This window comes from Typha latifolia, chromosome 5, assembly GCF_019914945.1.
Source record: "Typha latifolia isolate L0001 chromosome 5, TyphaL0001v2, whole genome shotgun sequence".
Taxonomy (NCBI): Eukaryota; Viridiplantae; Streptophyta; class Magnoliopsida; order Poales; family Typhaceae; genus Typha; species Typha latifolia.
This window is the reverse complement of record NC_133090.1, coordinates 13,825,646-13,842,513: the sequence shown is the minus strand read 5'-3', so window position 1 is coordinate 13,842,513 and position 16,868 is coordinate 13,825,646. Positions and strand designations below refer to the sequence as shown.

Below are 16,868 nucleotides of genomic sequence, written 5' to 3'. Positions count from 1 at the left end.
AGGAAATCGTAGGCACTGATCTATAAATAAAAGCTATACCATCTCCCTCCCTTTTCTTGTTGCTTCTTTTCTTCCATCCATAAATATATTGCTCGAACTTTAGAATAGTTTGGCCTTGCAAAAGATCGCAAATTTCGTTCTTTATATAATGATTTGAGTGGAAATTCGAGAAGTTATTTTGTAGAGAACTATAGACACGATTAGTGATCCAGAAATTTGAGAGATTTGAAATAGGTTTCCTTTTTCTTTTTCTTTCTTTTTCTTTTTCGTTTTTGAGCAGAGAGATCACCTTAGGATTAGGGAAATTTATATTTTGTTTGGTGATCGATCTAAAACTGGTGGGATTCGGAACGGAAAATATATCGGAATGGGAGTGGATTACTACAACATCTTGAAGGTGGACCGGAATGCGTCGGATGAGGATCTAAAAAAGGCGTATCGGAAGTTGGCGATGAAATGGCACCCGGACAAGAATCCCAACAACAAGAAGGAAGCGGAGGCCCAATTCAAGCAGATCTCCGAAGCATACGAGGCAAGTGGTTTGATCCATTGCATAAATATATTTTAAGTCTTTGTTGTTTCCTAATTTGAGCTTCTAGTCTAATGTTGAAAACACTGTTATGGCTGGACATCATTTAGTTTGAGCGTTTGGTATAGTCTTAATCCGGTATTAAGCTGCTGAAACAAAATGATCATTGGAAGGATCTTACCCAAGTTTACTTTTCATATATAATGGTTTAAAATTTAAGTGCAAATGGAATGAGATGTTGAATGATAGAGAATACTTGCAGATGCCATTAATTTGTTCACTTGTTTCAGTAGCTTCTTTTTTGATGCCCTGTGAATTATTTGGTCAATGTGGGTAATAATTTGGATCTTTCTTAGATTGAATTAATTTTAGTTCCTCACATTCTCAATCTACCATCTCTCTTCAGGTCCTAAGTGATCCTCAGAAAAGGTCACTCTATGATCAGTACGGAGAAGAAGGGCTGAAGGGCATGCCTCCTCCTGGTTCCTCAGGTGCGGGCACAAGAAGCTCTGATGATTTCTTCTTCAATCCTCGCAATGCAGAGGATATATTCGCCGAGTTCTTTGGAAGCAGCCCATTTGGATTTGGTTCCATGGGGCGTGCCAAGTCCATGAGGTTTCAGTCAGACGGTAGTGGCATGTTCAGAGGTTTTGGTGGGCCTGAGAGTGTCTTTCGGTCATATAGTGAGGGTATTGGATCTGGTGGGGGAGGCCAGCTCCGGAAACCGCAGGCTGTCGAGAGCAAGTTAGCATGTAGCCTTGAAGAGCTCTATACTGGATCTACTAGGAAGATGAAGATCTCCAGGAATGTCTTAGATGCCAACGGGTAAAGCAATTTCCTCTCCACTTATATAATAGCATATCTAATCATGAATGTTATGTAATTGTTGCTGTTTTTTGAGTAAGTTCAAATGAAATAACTGAGTTTGCGACTTCAGAAACTGAACAAGTACAAAATATGATTATGTACTAGATAACAGTCCTGTTTTTCCTTTTTTTTTAATACTTTTTTCACTCTTTTTTTTGGATATCTATAGCTACTTTTAAATGACTATGGAATTTTGTGATCTTCTATTCTCTTGTTCGCTTCACTTATCTACTAAGCTGCTATTTGTGCAACATCATGTTTTGTTTGCTTTCTTTTTTTATTATATGCTTGTATTGACATAGAATCAGCAATTACCTGTAGTCTGCTCTTGCTTCTAGCTTTTTTGTGAGAAGTACTTAATGATGCATGCTTTATTCTTTAATTTATTTTGCATTTCTTGGCCCTTTCATTGAACTTGGACACGTCTCATCAATCAAATTAAATGCATTAAGTTGGGAAATTGATCGCTGCACTTAAAAATATAAGATTTTGTCTTGCTTCAGGTTTAACAGTGTCGTCAATTAAGAATTAATCAGATGATTGTTTAACTTGTAGTTGTCCTCTATAAAGTTTTGGCACTCTGCGAGTAACCAAAATTAAGTTGTGGAGTTCCTCTTTCAGCATGGTTCCTGTTGTTCTAGAGCATATAAAAGCAGGGAATCGAAGCCTTTTTTGTTTTGTGCTCTTGTTGCATCATGCTCCATTACCACAGAAGACATAGTCCCTTTATCCGATGGAACTGTTGCCAAGTATTATAAAATCCAATTTTGTGTTTCTTTCAACCCTTGAGTAGGTAATACTACATTTCTACAAAAAACAAACGGAAACCTTCCTTCTGTTACTGTCCATCTGTTGAAATTTGCAGACAAATGATGACAGAGTCAGAGATATTAACCATAGACGTGAAGCCCGGATGGAAAAAGGGCACCAAGATTACATTCCCTGATAAAGGCAATGAACAGGCAAATCAACTCCCTGCAGATCTTATTTTCGTCATTGATGAGAAACTGCATGAGGTGTTCAAGAGGGATGGAAATGATCTAGTTGTTTACCAGAAGATTTCACTGGCAGAGGCACTTGCAGGAAGCACCATGGACCTGATAACTCTTGATGGCCGCAAACTTTCCATTCCAGTTACTGATGTTGTCACTCCAGGCTACGAACTTGTCATCGCAAAGGAAGGAATGCCAATTGCCAAGGAGCCAGGGAAGAAGGGGAGCTTAAGGATCAAGTTTGATGTGAAGTTCCCTTCTAGACTGACACCTGAGCAACGGACAGGTATCAAGCGCATCTTGGGAGGTTAACTTCACAATGGATCATAATCACCAGTAAAAAGTAACAGACATGAAAACGGTTGGTTGTTGTATACATGTAACTTCTCCAATATGAAGCATCTTTATTATGTATTCCTTCTGTATTCCATTTGTTTCTTCTTTGTTCAATATGAACCTTTTCAGTGTTTGTTGTGATTACGATTGAAATGGTGGTAGCCAGTTGCCTTTAACATTCTTTTTCTCTTTATTTTGATCTGATTTGCCATGGGTTATAGTTTCTACAGTGTCCCCGGTCAGAAGTTATATTACTAAACATTTCATTCTCTACAAAATCTGTAGCAGTATACTCCTTGGTTATATGTTCCTAAGATTTACACAAGGTTGTGATAATCCAACATAATATACATATAGTGTTTGTCAAGAAGGAATGATGTCAAGAATTGATTTATGTGGATCATATGTTGAAGGGCTTCTGACCTGATTCAGATTTCGATTGAATTTAACTCAACCCACTCTGACCAGTTGCCGCTTCTGATTACAGACACAAGGAGGAGAAAAGAAGGGAGTTTGATTAGGGTAATTAGAACGTAACAACCATCTTAGAAGAATAGTGCTTAAAAGGTTAAAAGATACTCATATTGCATGAGAATTCATATGTTTGAATTTTAACGATAACAATTTTAACTAGGACACCGTTAAGTTGCCACCTATATCGAAAAACAACCATTTTAGAAGCCCATCATGCATCTCAAACTTCAATATTCATCTCTAATGTTTCACTTAACGGGTTGTTGGATATCAAACACAACTCAAATCTAAATGAAAGTAACCGACCCGATCGGATTGTATACCTGCAGTTAACAAATTAAGCGTCCAATCTGGTGGAAGCCAACCTACGGGTATTCGGGTATGGATCCTTATGCGACCCGGATCCGACCAGTTATTGATAACCTTAGCTAGCTTCTTGCCAACCATCTAATTAATTGTGGCTTAATCACCTTACCGTTGTTTCCGCCAACTGCACCTTCTTAGATATTCCCACCCCTCTTTCGACGCTCCACCCTCCCCTCTCCTCTGTCCTCCTGCACTCACCGTAGGGATCCGTTCGCATCGAAAGGGGGTTGGAATATCAAGATTCCGACTCGCCGGCGGTGACCATACCCCGCGCAAAATCCCTCCTCTGGCAGCCCAAATCCCGCCACAAAACCCTAACCCTAACCCGAATCCTGAGTCCTTCACTTCTTTCTCGCTCGTTGCCTGTCTCTTGGGTAATGCTCCTAATCTCGAAGCTAATCAAGATTTTGATCAGTGTTACTTATTAATACTGGTGGAGAATTTGTTGGTGCAAGTTACTTTTTGTATTCGAGATGCTTTTGATACGGTTTCTGTCTTGATGGTCGGTTAACTGACTAAAATTTGGACTTTTTTTTTCTCTCCTGCAGTTCTTATAATTATGTGAATTTGAACTGTGCTAGGGGAAATTTTGAACTTATTGGAGTGTTTGCGTACTTACGCATTAAGGAGTACTACTTGATAGTGGTATAGTTCAAATTAAGTGCCTTTGATTATGGGAATAAAGAATGTTTTAGCTATTGTTGGTATCAATTAATACATGGAGTAGTTCAGCAACCTTGTTACTTAATTTTCAGCCTTTTTGACTGCATAATTGGATGACGAGTTGGTGATCATTTGGGCTGTTCATTTTCTCTTGGGCCTTTGTATTAGAAATTGTTACTTTATTGTACTTTAATTGTATTTTTGTTTAATTGCACTCTCAATGGGTATATAAGATTTGTATAAATGGGTTCATATCCTCAGTTGTCGTCAGACGATAAATTATTATGATGTGTATGTTCTGTTAGGAGCTTGATTATTTTACTTGGATCGAAATGCCTATTTTCGTGCTGTTTAGTGTGCGTATTCGTGTCATACACTTGCTCATTGGTGCATTCTTGAACTGAAGGACTCTTGAATGACAAAAACATCATCAAGAAACAATGGTTGTCTTACCCAAAGGCAACGATGTCCATGTGGAGATGACCAATGTTATATTAGAGTGGACGGGGACGAAGAAGATGCATTATCCGATGTTGCAGTGCCCAGTGAGCCAAACCTTATGCATGGAACACCCCATGCTAACTCTGAGGTAGCTGTAGTTGAAACTCCATATATAGGACAGTCTTTCCGAACTGATGATGAGGCCCAAGAGTACTACACCAACTTTGCTCGGAAGAATGGCTTTGCTATTAGGAGAGAGCGGTCAAAGGGCAACACTGCTCATCCTTTAGGGGTTTACAAACGAGAACTTGTATGCCATCGTGCTGGTGTGTCTCTTCCCAGGAAAACAGCAGAACTCAAACGTCAGAGAAATAAGAAATCCTCACGGTGTAAATGTGAGGCACAAATGATAATAAAAAAGAATGTCTCAAAAGGTATGAGTCGATGGGTGGTTGTACAATTTAGTAATATACACAACCATGAGTTGTTGGATAGTGATGAAGTGCGGCATCTTCCTGCCTACCGCAATATATCCGCTGTTGACCGTGAGCGTATTCTGTTTCTTGCAAAAGCTGGTTGCACTGTGAATCTTATAATGAGGGCTCTTGAAATGGAAAAGGGGGTGAAACCAGGTCAGTTGACATTTACAGAGAGGGATTTGAGAAACTTCTTGCAGGCCTCAAAGAACATTAATCATGAAAACGAAGGAGTGGAACTCCTTAAAGTATGCAAGGCTAGGAAAGAAAAGGTTCCAGAATTTTGTTATGAGTTTACATTGGATGCAAATGATAAGCTTGAGCACATTGTGTGGTCATACCCGGAATCTATTCGTGCATACAAAGTTTTTGGAGATGTGGTGGTATTTGACACTTCATATCGGCTCTACGCATATGATAGACCTGTTGGAGTATGGTTTGGCATGGACAACTATGGCAATACCATATTTTTTGGTTGTGTTCTATTGCAAGATGAAAGACCGTCCTCCTTTAAGTGGGCTTTGCTGGTATGTCTTTTTGCCTTGGTCTGTCAAGAAGATTTCCCTGTTGTTTCCTCTTTATGCCAAAGTATTAACATGTGCAATGCCTTGCATACTTCTTTGTATTCTTAACACATTTTCCTCTCCTTTGCAGTCTTTTATCCGACTGATGGATGGGAAGTTCCCGCAAACACTGTTGACTGATCTGGATCTAGGGCTTAAAGAAGCTATAACGAGTGAGCTACCAAGCACAAAACATGCATTTTCCACTTGGCACATCATGTCCAAATTATCTAGCTGGTTTTCTGTCTCACTTGGTCCTCATTTCGAGAGGTTTGTTAACGAATTTCAAAGAATATGTAATTTGGAAAGTTTGGAGGAGTTTACGCACCTCTGGGGTCAGATGGTTAGTGAATATCAACTTGTATCAGATAGACATATTGCCATACTTACATATAACCGGGAATATTGGGCATTACCATTCCTTCGAGGTTGGTTTTTTGGTGGATTGATGAATACTGATTTTTCAACATCAATCAAAACATTCTTCAAGGGATTCTTGAACTCACAAACGCGTTTGAGAGATTTTGTTGAGCAGGTACATTGTTAATTGTTTTCCTCTTTTCTCATGCTGACCCTAGCTTTTCATCAGTATATCTCCTCCTTTTCTCTTTTCAGGTGAGCATCACAACTGATCTCCAAAATCAAGCAGGAGAGGAAGCAACAATGAGGCAAAATTATCAGAATGTAAAGATTAAGACCTGCATGCCCATTGAAGAACACGCCGCAAGTATTCTTACCCCTTATGCCTTTGACTTATTTCAGAAAGAACTTGTATCATCAACACAGTTTGCTGTTTATGAAACACAAAGGGAGACTTACCTTGTCCGCCACCGCTTGCAGACAGCTGAAGAGCAAATAGTCCAGTGCATCGCATCAGATGAATTGGTTCAATGCAGTTGCAAAGAGTTTGAATCATCTGGAATTTTATGCAGGCACGCACTTCGTGTTCTTTCATTGAAGAACTGCTTTCTACTTCCAGATAAATATTTACTGACTCGATGGCGTCGAGAAAGCTCATTGTTTCCGCGAAGCACTGGTTATAAGTATCGCTCTCAAGCCCTACGTTCCCTTGCTTCAATTATAATACAAGAATCGTCCCTGACAAAGGATCGCTTTAATTATGCACAGTGGCATATGAGCAAGCTTCTTGCTCATGTAAGGGCCATGCCAACAGTAGATGAATCTGCCTCGGATGTGGAGCCAGGTTCATCATTAAAAGCCACAGTAGATATAGCTCCTTTAAGATCAAGAGGAAGACCAAGAAAACCAAGATGCATCAGTGAAATGCCAAAGGAGACTCAAGCAGAAATGCAAGCTTTCTCAGGGAGACAAGAATTGTTGGAGACACATGAATTATTGGAAACACAAGATTTGTCATAAGATTTATTTCCAATAGGATAGAAATGATTTAAAATCTAGTCTCTGCCTCCCCATGGTATGACTGATCTCACTTTATCAATTTGTGATATAATTGTAAAGCATCAATTGATGGTCAGTTTCTTCTGTATAATATTTTTCAACTGAATGAATTGGAGGCCAGTAGTTTTATGAAGTTAGTTGGCAGGCTTCCTGTACATACATATCTAGTTTGATCTTGACATTGATATTCAGAGTTTCTCTTGTAGCTTCTTCTAGTTCCAAGTTCAGGAAAGAAATATAGTTCCTCTCGGCCATTAATTTGTTACAATTGAACATACATAGGCCACATGTGGCATCTACTCTCGTTATATGTGGCAGATGAATGGATTCAAGAATCGTGTCTTTTACCGATTCAGAAATGTTGGTGAATATAAAGGGTGGCCCTCTTTGTCGAATGTTCTAGTGCATGAGAATGGAGAATGAATGAACCATGGTTCCTCAGATTTGCACGAGCTCCATCATGATTTGGTCCAATTAGTTGGCTGGTGCCATTAGTAGAACATGACAACAATGATAGTTAAGTCATACAAGCTCCATAATGATTTTGGTAGAATTAGTTGGCTGGTGCCATTATTAGAAGAATATGGAAACAATGATATTAAAAGTTTATCTTCCACTGATAGCAATATCTCAACATAACAACAGAAAAAGAAAAAAAAGCTCAAGTTTCAACCACATATTAATGTAACTGTCAAGAATATATGCATGAAAGTGATCCCATAAGCACGGAAGTGTTCCAGAGAAATGGACATCTTTTTGGTGTTGGGTGGCAAATTGAGGACATTTAAGATAAAAAATGACCTTCATCTATCTTAATACGTTCACACCAAACGGTGAGCTTGTAGCTTCAAACTGATTCTTATGCTGTCATTAGAAATTTCTTTGCGAAGGAGGAAAAGAACATTGCTTGTTTGATTGCTAAAAACAGAGTCGCACTAGTACTTATCCTCTTCTTTCGTTGAAAGAGTAGATGCAATTCAAATGTCTACTTGCTCATCCAGTAATTTAAAACATTCATATGCCAAATGGTTTTCTATTACCGTTCTTCTTTGAACAACAACTGTGAAATTTTCATTCAGCTTATTCATACTGTATGCAAGATGGTGTTCTTCGTGAATTCTTTCATCAGTTAGTTTGCACTAACAACCATCTCAGTTTATATAAAACTTGGACTAGAGATGATACCTGACAACAGAAAAAAAAAACATGGTGACTTATGCCCTGAATGTTGAGCCAACTTAGTTTAAACTACCACGAATTTATTTTATTTTATTTTATTTTTCTCCATTATACACATAGGATTCAAATTGCAATACCCTTGACGTATAAATGGCATAGGACTACTGAAACCTAGTTAATGCTTTTCTTTCACAATTATTCTATTTCTGTGGTCTTACGATAATACACACCAATGAACTAGTAAAACCGACCATTATAAACACTTCCATTAACATTTGTTCTTCCTTCGATATTTTTGTCCAATTATAAATCTTGGACCACTTGTGTGAATTGTTTGCACAACCCCGTTAGGCATCAACATGTGACAACTACAATTAATAAGGTTGAGGGCGATGCCAAATTTTGTATTTTAATAGTAAAAAATAACAAGAACTGAGAAAGAACACTTAGTAAACAGATAAACTAGTGATTACTCTCCGTGGCCCAAAACTTTTTTGTGCCCAAAATGATCTGAAAATTTCCGATCCAAATTAAGAAGAAAAGAGTAGAACTGTGAGGCCCAGCTTTTGGTGTTCCTGAATACCTTTGGTTTATAAAAAAAATTGGATTATTTGAGGTAAAGTAAAATTTGGAGGCTGAGCTGGCAGCGGGAAGATCCTTGTCCCATGAACCATACTTTCTTCTGCCACGTGGCTGGCTCCAATATTTTGTTAGAGAGAGTGATGATGTCCCTCGGGTAAGATCATAATCATATTGTTAGTGGTTGAGCCTGTTTGATTGCTTCATTCTAGATCCAACATGGCAAACTCATCTGCCACCAAACCAACTGTAGCACTACCGCCTTCCAATTTTGGTCATAAATGAAGGAAATTTGAAGAAAATACAATGGCAGTTTGGTAGTCAAATGATTTTACGAGTTCCACAATTGAGGGAGGAGAGGCTGGGGCAGGTGAGCAGTTTAAATGCGGACGAGAGCTAAGTCTCCAGCGCGAGGTACAAGAAGACTCGTGCTCTTCCTCCTGCTTATATATATAGGAATAAGTTTCTATATCTCTAATTCAATTCTCTCTCATTAAAGAAAAGGGTGAAGAGGTCAGTGTACATCTTACTGTGCCTAGTTAGAAGTTCTCTGTTGCAATGGGGATTAGGAATTCTAACTGTTTCTTTTGTAGTAGCTTTAGTTTAGCTTTTTGGATTTTTACTACTCCATTATGGTTCTTCTTGGTAGAGCTAGATAAACTAGACAAGTTTGTTTTTTTTGTGTGTGCTGATTTCTTAGTTAAATTGTACATGTTTGGTCTGTCAATTCTGCATCATTTTAAAGGAATGCAATGTTGATAATTGTTGACTGTTACAAGAGAGAGATGATTGAGGGATTGAACTGATGAATGCTTACAAGATCTTTGTTTCCTCAGTTGGCTTGTGCACTTCATTCACCAACCATGTCAGCTTCTATCATGGCCTCTTCCTCCTTGCCTCTGCCATCATCATCATCCTCTTCTGCAGCTTCCGCAAGAGCTGCTTCTGATAGTCTGGATGTTAGAGGCTTTGCCGCGAAAACAACATCTTCCACTGGAGCCATGCAGCTGAATGCTAGTAGTGTTCAGGCCACACCCATAACTAGCAGCAGCGCAGGTGGCCTAAAATATGAAAACATAGAGGTTGAGGATGGTAGTAATTCTTCAATGGCCCTGCAAACTTTCTACAACCAATTGCCGCCGGATTGGAGCAAGCTACTAGTGGCCATTGCTACGGCCTTCTTGGCCACTGAGAAGCAGCGGAGTGTACCTGATTGCAAGGTGAGGCGGCCTGACATGCTCGCGGATGCATTCGGGCTCGGAAAGTTTGTAAAGGATGGATCTGTTTTCAGGCAGAACTTTTTCATAAGGTCTTATGAGATAGAGGCTGATCAAACTGCTTCAATAGAGGCATTGATGAACCAATTACAGGTAGGAAGCATTGAAGCATTTTGGATGAAGGACAAAATGAATGCCTTTTGCTTTTGAGGTTGTAATACTCATGTTTTGAATGCAGGAAACAGCTCTCAACCATATGAAATGTGCAGGTCTCCTAGGAGATGGTTTTGGTTCCACTCCGGAGATGTATAAGAGGAGCCTGATATGGGTGGTCACAAAAATGCAGGTTCATGTGGAAAAGTATCCTTCTTGGTGAGATTCTTTTTTTTGTCTTCTACTTTGATTAGTGATCTTCCAAATCTACATGGACATGTACATGAATGATAGAAAAATCAGTTTAAGTGTTATGTTATTATTATTATTATTATTTTATTTCTACTCATATATTGCACCTCTCCTATTGATTGGATTAGGTCTATATTTGGTTCTATACTATTAACTAGTTTTTTGACTTTTTTTTTCCCTCCATATATTATGCAGGGGAGATGTTATCCAGGTAGAAACATGGGGTTTTCCATCTGGAAAGAATGCCATGCGGCGTGATTGGCATGTTAAAGATGTTGAAACTGGAAAAACCATATTGAAAGCTACGAGGTTGTCGTTGAGTCATTTGGTCGTGTATCAATAACATAGAGTTCCTAATTGCAGTTGTGGCACGGCAAATGTTATTATCTATCACTAAACTAAACCTTTTTTGTGGCCTTCACAGTTTGTGGGTTATGATGAACAAAAGGACTAGAAGACTTTCAAAAGTACCTGAAGAAGTTAGAACTGAAACAGAACCCTATTTTATTCCTAAAGTCGCTGCTATTCTGGACGATGACGGCAGAAGATTGCCAAAGCTTGATACTAGTACTGCAACTCATGTACAAAAGGGATTAACTGTAAGTTTGAGATTGACTTTTACAGTTCTGTGGTGTGTGTTATGGATAATATATTAATAATGTATTGTCCTAATTACGTTTTTCATTAATATCTACAGCCTCACTGGAGTGATTTAGATACCAATCAGCATGTGAACAATGTGAAGTACATTGGATGGATTCTTGAGGTACAAATAATTCTATGCTTGTATATCTATCTTCTGATACACTGAGTATATTACATCATGATAGGCAGTTGCATTCCTCTTTTCTAACACTTCTTTTTAGGTAACGAGAAGATGCCATGATGTCGTATTTAAATTCCATAACGCGTCTATGTTTTGTTAAATGCAAGATAAGCTTGAAGAAGCGTTTCTATATCGACCTATGCGTTCAATGAAATAGTTCAAAGGAATATATCACAAACTATTCAGTCGGTATTATCTAGACTGCCCACTTGATTCTTATATATTTTTTTTTTCTTTTTCTTTGTAGACCTCTCCAATATCTATATTGGAGAACTACAAGCTCGAAAGTATGTTTCTAGAGTACCGAAGGGAGTGCAGGCGAGGGAGTGTGCTGGATTCACTCACTACTGTCTCTGCTGGTGCTGACTGCATCAATGGAAATAGTGAATCAGGAATAGAGTGCCAGCATCTGCTGCAATTTGAGGGTGGAGCTGAAATAATGAGGGGACAAACGCAGTGGAGGCACAAGCAGCATCGCAAAAATACTGGAAGTGTGGGTGTTCTTCCTACTGCTAGCTCATGAAAGAGCTCGCCTTATAATGCTACTGGTTCCACAGCAACTACATATCAAACCATACAAATGGCTCTTACTATATGGGGAAAAGTCCTCATGCTACTTTTTTCCTGGTCTTGCATGGAGTCTTTGATTCTTATGTGAAACAGGGTATGTAACTGGTTCCTTGTAAGCTTTTGTACATGACAAAAGCGTATGTATTTATCCGAGACATGATTATATCTATGAAGTCTCGATGTTATGGTAGCTCTTGTTTTTATGTTTATCTGGATTGTGAGAAAGATGTAGCTATGCCGATTTCATGCAGCACAATCCGATTTTTAACTCTAACCAAAATTTCCTCTCTTACTTGGTAACAATGAAAAGCTAGCAAACAGTTCTGGTGAGCTGCAGCTATATCTAGTTCCAAATGTTCAAATAAACCCTTGTGTTCGGCCTCAGAGTATATAGTGCCTGGAAGATATTAGATTCATACATTTATATACTGCAAAAGATTTTCTCATACCAAAGTTTACTACATTAAGAAAATTATTCTGCGTCTTATCAGTATCTACCATTCTACAATCCTTTGAGGGGTGAATTACAAGCATTGAGAGATCAAACAAACCACACAAAGGAACAAGATGTATTAGTACGTGAAGCCCCCAATAGTACAACTGCTGTCACCGGAAGCAAAGTTTTGAAGCATTTACCCTTTTGCTCTGCTATCAGATACATGAGAACTGCTCCTCTGTCCTTCTGGATGCACCGATGCACAGTAAATGGTGATGCTAGACAATTTTGAGGCAACTAGAAGGTGTACAAACATACAATAGATGTAAGCAGCGTTGTTAACAGTATCGACACTGCATTTACAGCATTATTGTCCAGGATGCTCATTCCAGATATCCTCTTCACGGTGGGTCCACGTCTACTGACAACCTTCAGTTAGCAAAATTTAAAAAAAAAGATAATAGGTCAGAGATTATTTTTCTTTTGTGAAAAAAGAATATTGTAATACCACTAGCTCGATAGATGACACTTTCACTGTCCAGGTACAATGCCGGTTTGGCTTTTCTGCAAGCTCACTAGAGTAAACGATTCATCATTGTTCTTATGAGTTATCACCCCAACTTACTAGTGTATATTGAAAACGCTTCAAGCTGTCCTATTTGCAAATAACTTGTCCCTTTTTCAAGTATATTTGTAAGAAAAAAATACCTGTTATTAGTTGATTCCATCAATTTATAGCATATATTAATAGTATGTCTCCTCCTCATAAATATCTCACAAACTAAGATGATATTATCTTTATAGGTTATATCTTCTCTTACCCTCACAAACCCAACAATTCCTGACCCACTCTTGACTGGTTCTAGTAGTGGCATAAAGCTGTTGTGAGTTGTGACCACAGCATTCCTCGAACTGTGTGGCAGATATTATTCAATTTCATTCTATTGAAGAGTGCATTAGAGCAGGTTAAAAAGGAAAAAAAAAACCCTTCAATAGATGTTCTAGTAAAGTGTGTACTAATGCATCCGTAAGGAGGAGAAAATACTTTCTAAATTCTGCAACAACTCATGGAACTGAACAACAGAAACTGTAGGTTTCAATTGCAACTAAAAAAAAAAAAAAAGAGGAGAAATCAACTTGCAAAAAGGTCAATTTGAAGCATATTCTGAAATAAATTGACAGAGCGTGTAGTTTGGAGATGGAAAAGAAACAAACTAATTAATCCAAGAACTAAAAGAAGATACTCCTGATTTTCCTTGAGTGAATGGGTGGGGGGATGGATCGAAACTTTGCTGACATCTTTATCAGACTTCATTTGTAACAAGGAAAAACAGGAATACCTGGGAACTATTTCTAGGAGATTTAATGCTGTCAGCATGACACTCTGTTCTGAGAATGGTTGCACTTTACTTCCTTAACCTTCAATCAAACTCAATTAAATTAGATCTGGTTGACCCAGAAAGCAGCCAATCAACATGTAGACTATGATAAGTGGCAAATTTTATAGCCATATTCTTTCATATGAGACATCATAAAAGGCCATATGAAAATCATGCAACACACTTGTTGGCTAGCAATAAGGATCACACAGGGAACAAACTATTAAGCATGATCATCCTTGACCTTTTATATTTGGAATTTCATTTTATAAACAAGAAAATCAGATTTATTCTACACATTTTGTATTTAGTAAAAGAGAAGTCCAATATAACTCTCAACTTTCTAAAAAAAACTGCTAAAAGTAATATTTGAGCAGTCAAAGATGTGTTTCTGATTTCCATGCTGAGAAAAGCACAACGGGGGGATGTTTTCGTTTACCTTCTTGCGCAAGCTACAATATCCACTGAACTGAAGTGTTGCACCCAATAATGAATCAATCAGACTACCAGACAAGCCAGCTGCTGCAGCAATAGGTATTACTAACAGCTGTCTCCAAGCTACATCAGAAGCACAATCAGCTGTGAGCAATCCAGCAATAAAAAAGGTAACACCAATTACAAAACCAGCTGCCACAGCTGCTAATAGGCCTTCTATAGTGACTGCACCATTTGTGCCCTTTCGGACTGCCTGATCAGTAATTGGAAAGCCAAGAAAGATTACAAATTAGAAGCATCAGATAATAGAAAGCAGATGAATGTGATTTTTATAATTATTAAACATTTTATCTCATATGATGAAGGAAAATCTAGACTTGAACGTGGTGATGAGTAGATATCTATTGTGAAACATTTTCCTGGCTTCATTGTGAAACAACAATATATTGCTGCTTTTACACAATTAAAGAACAGGGGCTTCTTGAGATCATTTTTTCATCTATATTGTTGTGATGCAAGACATAACCGCCACAATGTGAATCGCAAGGTTAACGAAAACAGAAAAGGCCTTTTGAAGCTCCTAAATTCACTTGACAAGTAATACTTCACATCCCATCACCTGCAATAGGTAGACTATATCCAAGGTGGCTAGAAAAACCTAGCTAGATTTCTCCTCAACTCCCCCTGCTTTTTGTCAAGGCAAATCTTAATTGACAAACAAAGATATGTACCTTGAAAGTTGTAATTAGTCGGGGTTGTCCATCACTAAGCATTCCAATTTCTGATGACCAGGTGTCTCCATTGCAGCAGGCATAGTGCCCAATAATACCACCAATAAGACCAGTAATAAAAGTTGATTCTTTTGTGTCCAAGCACCTATCTTTCCCCCCAGTTGTTGTTGAGAGAACAAGTACCAATACAGTTGCAATCACACTATTACATAGAACTTGTATCCTGTAAAAGAGATACTGTCTAATGTCTGTCACTAGAGTTTACAAATGAATAAAAAATGTTAAGAAAATATCAGAGATCATTAAATTTAAACTCAACAGACTAACTAGCCTATGAATTACTTGTTACTTTTCTCCTTCATATAGATTCCCTTCCATGTCTAAATTTTTTTTGAACAGTCAATTTACATGGGCGTAAGGTTATATAATTAACAACTTGGCCACTTCAACCAGGAATTTGGCACCGATAGCAGGTATGAACATCCAGATGTAAACATGCACATGGCTTGTAAAGAGTACTTAACGAAAGACTAAAGTGGTTCAAATAAGCCTATGGGCCTATGGCTTGTAGTAAACAGAAGTTAGTTCAATATAGTGAAAGTACCTCCGCTTATCGGGGAATTTACACGCTTTGAAAGTTCATCTTGGATGTCCATTTTGACATTAGCAGGCATTTTGGACCGTCTTTCCCATCTCAAATTTCTTCCTTTTCACTGCAGTATTTCAAAGGATAGAGTCCATTTCAAGAAATTGGACTTGCTAAAAGTTAGCCCCTATCCAGTGGACTCTCTATACTGGCTTGCCCACAATTTTAGTCAGAGGATATCTCATCTAGAGCCTCAAATATTTGTCAATCAAACTCTATTTTCTTTTTTTTACTTAAACCATCAGCTTCAACAAGCATACTAGTACAAAATATCCGACTCAGTTAACATTATGCAAGAAGACAAAACTCTCTTACAATTTCTCAAGAAAAGGATATACCAACTCTAAAAAAAACGACTTCACTTTACATCACGAAACTGCAGAAAGTGATACAAAATAAATAAAAATAAAAAAATGACGAATTCAGGTGGAAATCGACAAATCTCACCAGTTCCGCTGTCCGCCATCCTTGAAATCCTCCTCGACGCTCCGTTTCTTCTCCTGACCAATCTTCGTGAGCTTCGAGGAGGTGAAGAAGAACACGAGAATCATCGCTCCGAACCTATCGGAGAGATCCGAAGGCGAACATGAATCAGAAAGAGGGAAAACGTGCAATTACTCTTCCAATTCATCATGGATGGAAGAGATCAGAGAGGAGGAGAAGAAATCCGACCTGTAACCAGATGCGATATGGATCACCATCACCAAGAACCCTGCAAACGCGCCTGATCGATCCAAGGATTGGTGTTTGAATGCTCTCATGGCGATCAAAGAGGAGAGCAAGACAGCAACGAAGAATCGGATCAACAAACCCTCCATCTCTCTCTCTCTCTCTCTCTCTCTCTCTCTCTCTCTCTCTCTCTCTCTCTCTCTCTCTCTCTCTCTCCTTTGCTGGTGAACGAGATGCTCGGAGACGGAGGGTAAGTCCACTTAAAACGAGGAATTACCGAACATATTTTCCACGAGACACGGATGCATAGGAATTTATATGCGAGTGGGCGGGAATCTGTCTTTTAAGATCAAACGAGGATCGTATATAAGCTTGTATGCGGCAGAGAGTGCGGTAGTGGACGAGAGCCTTCTAACAGCCAGATTTGGGGCACGCCCATTTATAAACCTTGCACGAGCCCGATGAGCCAGAGAAGAATAATTTGGATAGTTCTGCAAAAGAAAAATAAAAAATAGTTCATTTTTTCTTTTCATGCAAACGACCCATTTTCTTTACCCGTAATTTTAATAAATTTGAACAAGCATTTAGTGGGAATCACCTGCATCAGACTCGTTCCTTCCAATTAATATTCTCACAAGCAACCACAGAACTTCTTTGACTCAATTACTAA

General features: G+C 38.5%; 4 protein-coding genes across 8 annotated transcripts; 3 read left to right on the top strand and 1 right to left on the bottom strand.

Annotated features, from left to right (window-relative positions):
• The first annotated feature begins 58 nt into the window (after nt 1-58).
• On the top strand, nt 59-2,902 carry LOC140789879 (uncharacterized). Its single transcript, XM_073139769.1, has 3 exons — nt 59-532; nt 936-1,354; nt 2,262-2,902. The coding sequence occupies exons 1-3, from the start codon at nt 368-370 to the stop codon at nt 2,698-2,700; spliced, it is 1,023 nt and encodes a 340-aa protein (XP_072995870.1). The 5' UTR covers nt 59-367; the 3' UTR covers nt 2,701-2,902.
• Nucleotides 2,903-3,663: 761 nt separating this feature from the next.
• LOC140789878 (putative protein FAR1-RELATED SEQUENCE 10) lies at nt 3,664-7,263 on the top strand. Of its 4 annotated transcripts, none has more exons than XM_073139766.1 (5): nt 3,664-3,938; nt 4,634-5,671; nt 5,799-6,242; nt 6,323-6,430; nt 6,548-7,263. In XM_073139766.1, the coding sequence occupies exons 2-5, from the start codon at nt 4,643-4,645 to the stop codon at nt 7,085-7,087; spliced, it is 2,121 nt and encodes a 706-aa protein (XP_072995867.1). In that variant the 5' UTR covers nt 3,664-3,938; nt 4,634-4,642; the 3' UTR covers nt 7,088-7,263. The 4 variants fall into 4 exon arrangements, with proteins under 4 accessions (XP_072995867.1, XP_072995868.1, XP_072995869.1 ...); XM_073139767.1 differs by having other exon boundaries at nt 6,323-6,750; nt 6,836-6,974; XM_073139768.1 differs by having other exon boundaries at nt 6,323-6,434; nt 6,548-6,687.
• A 1,918-nt stretch (nt 7,264-9,181) lies between these two features.
• Nucleotides 9,182-12,092, top strand: LOC140788414 (palmitoyl-acyl carrier protein thioesterase, chloroplastic-like). Of its 2 annotated transcripts, none has more exons than XM_073137662.1 (7): nt 9,182-9,298; nt 9,721-10,254; nt 10,340-10,473; nt 10,702-10,815; nt 10,931-11,105; nt 11,204-11,272; nt 11,580-12,092. In XM_073137662.1, the coding sequence occupies exons 2-7, from the start codon at nt 9,748-9,750 to the stop codon at nt 11,853-11,855; spliced, it is 1,275 nt and encodes a 424-aa protein (XP_072993763.1). In that variant the 5' UTR covers nt 9,182-9,298; nt 9,721-9,747; the 3' UTR covers nt 11,856-12,092. The 2 variants fall into 2 exon arrangements, with proteins under 2 accessions (XP_072993763.1, XP_072993762.1); XM_073137661.1 differs by lacking the exon at nt 9,182-9,298 and adding an exon at nt 9,304-9,397.
• Nucleotides 12,093-12,322: 230 nt separating this feature from the next.
• On the bottom strand, nt 12,323-16,522 carry LOC140788415 (protein PGR-like). The gene is made up of 5 exons (XM_073137663.1): nt 16,202-16,522; nt 15,977-16,090; nt 14,884-15,106; nt 14,157-14,405; nt 12,323-12,767 (listed from the first exon to the last, which is right to left on the bottom strand). Exons 1-5 carry the CDS (start codon nt 16,345-16,347, stop codon nt 12,636-12,638), a joined length of 864 nt encoding a protein of 287 aa, XP_072993764.1. The 5' UTR covers nt 16,348-16,522; the 3' UTR covers nt 12,323-12,635.
• Nucleotides 16,523-16,868: the final 346 nt, after the last annotated feature.

Coding starts and splice junctions, on each gene's coding strand:
- LOC140789879 (XM_073139769.1), top strand. CDS start 368: ATGGGAGTGGATTACTACAACATCTTGAAGGTGGACCGGAATGCGTCG. Junction 533..935: donor AGATCTCCGAAGCATACGAG/GCAAGTGGTTTG, acceptor ATCTCTCTTCAG/GTCCTAAGTGATCCTCAGAA. Junction 1,355..2,261: donor AATGTCTTAGATGCCAACGG/GTAAAGCAATTT, acceptor TGAAATTTGCAG/ACAAATGATGACAGAGTCAG.
- LOC140789878 (XM_073139764.1), top strand. CDS start 4,643: ATGACAAAAACATCATCAAGAAACAATGGTTGTCTTACCCAAAGGCAA. Junction 5,672..5,798: donor CCTTTAAGTGGGCTTTGCTG/GTATGTCTTTTT, acceptor TCTCCTTTGCAG/TCTTTTATCCGACTGATGGA. Junction 6,243..6,322: donor TGAGAGATTTTGTTGAGCAG/GTACATTGTTAA, acceptor TTCTCTTTTCAG/GTGAGCATCACAACTGATCT.
- LOC140788414 (XM_073137662.1), top strand. CDS start 9,748: ATGTCAGCTTCTATCATGGCCTCTTCCTCCTTGCCTCTGCCATCATCA. Junction 10,255..10,339: donor CATTGATGAACCAATTACAG/GTAGGAAGCATT, acceptor TTTTGAATGCAG/GAAACAGCTCTCAACCATAT. Junction 10,816..10,930: donor ACCATATTGAAAGCTACGAG/GTTGTCGTTGAG, acceptor TGGCCTTCACAG/TTTGTGGGTTATGATGAACA.
- LOC140788415 (XM_073137663.1), bottom strand. CDS start 16,347: ATGGAGGGTTTGTTGATCCGATTCTTCGTTGCTGTCTTGCTCTCCTCT. Junction 16,091..16,201: donor CATATCGCATCTGGTTACAG/GTCGGATTTCTT, acceptor TCTCTCCGATAG/GTTCGGAGCGATGATTCTCG. Junction 12,768..14,156: donor ATTGTAGCTTGCGCAAGAAG/GTAAACGAAAAC, acceptor TGCTAACTGAAG/GTTGTCAGTAGACGTGGACC.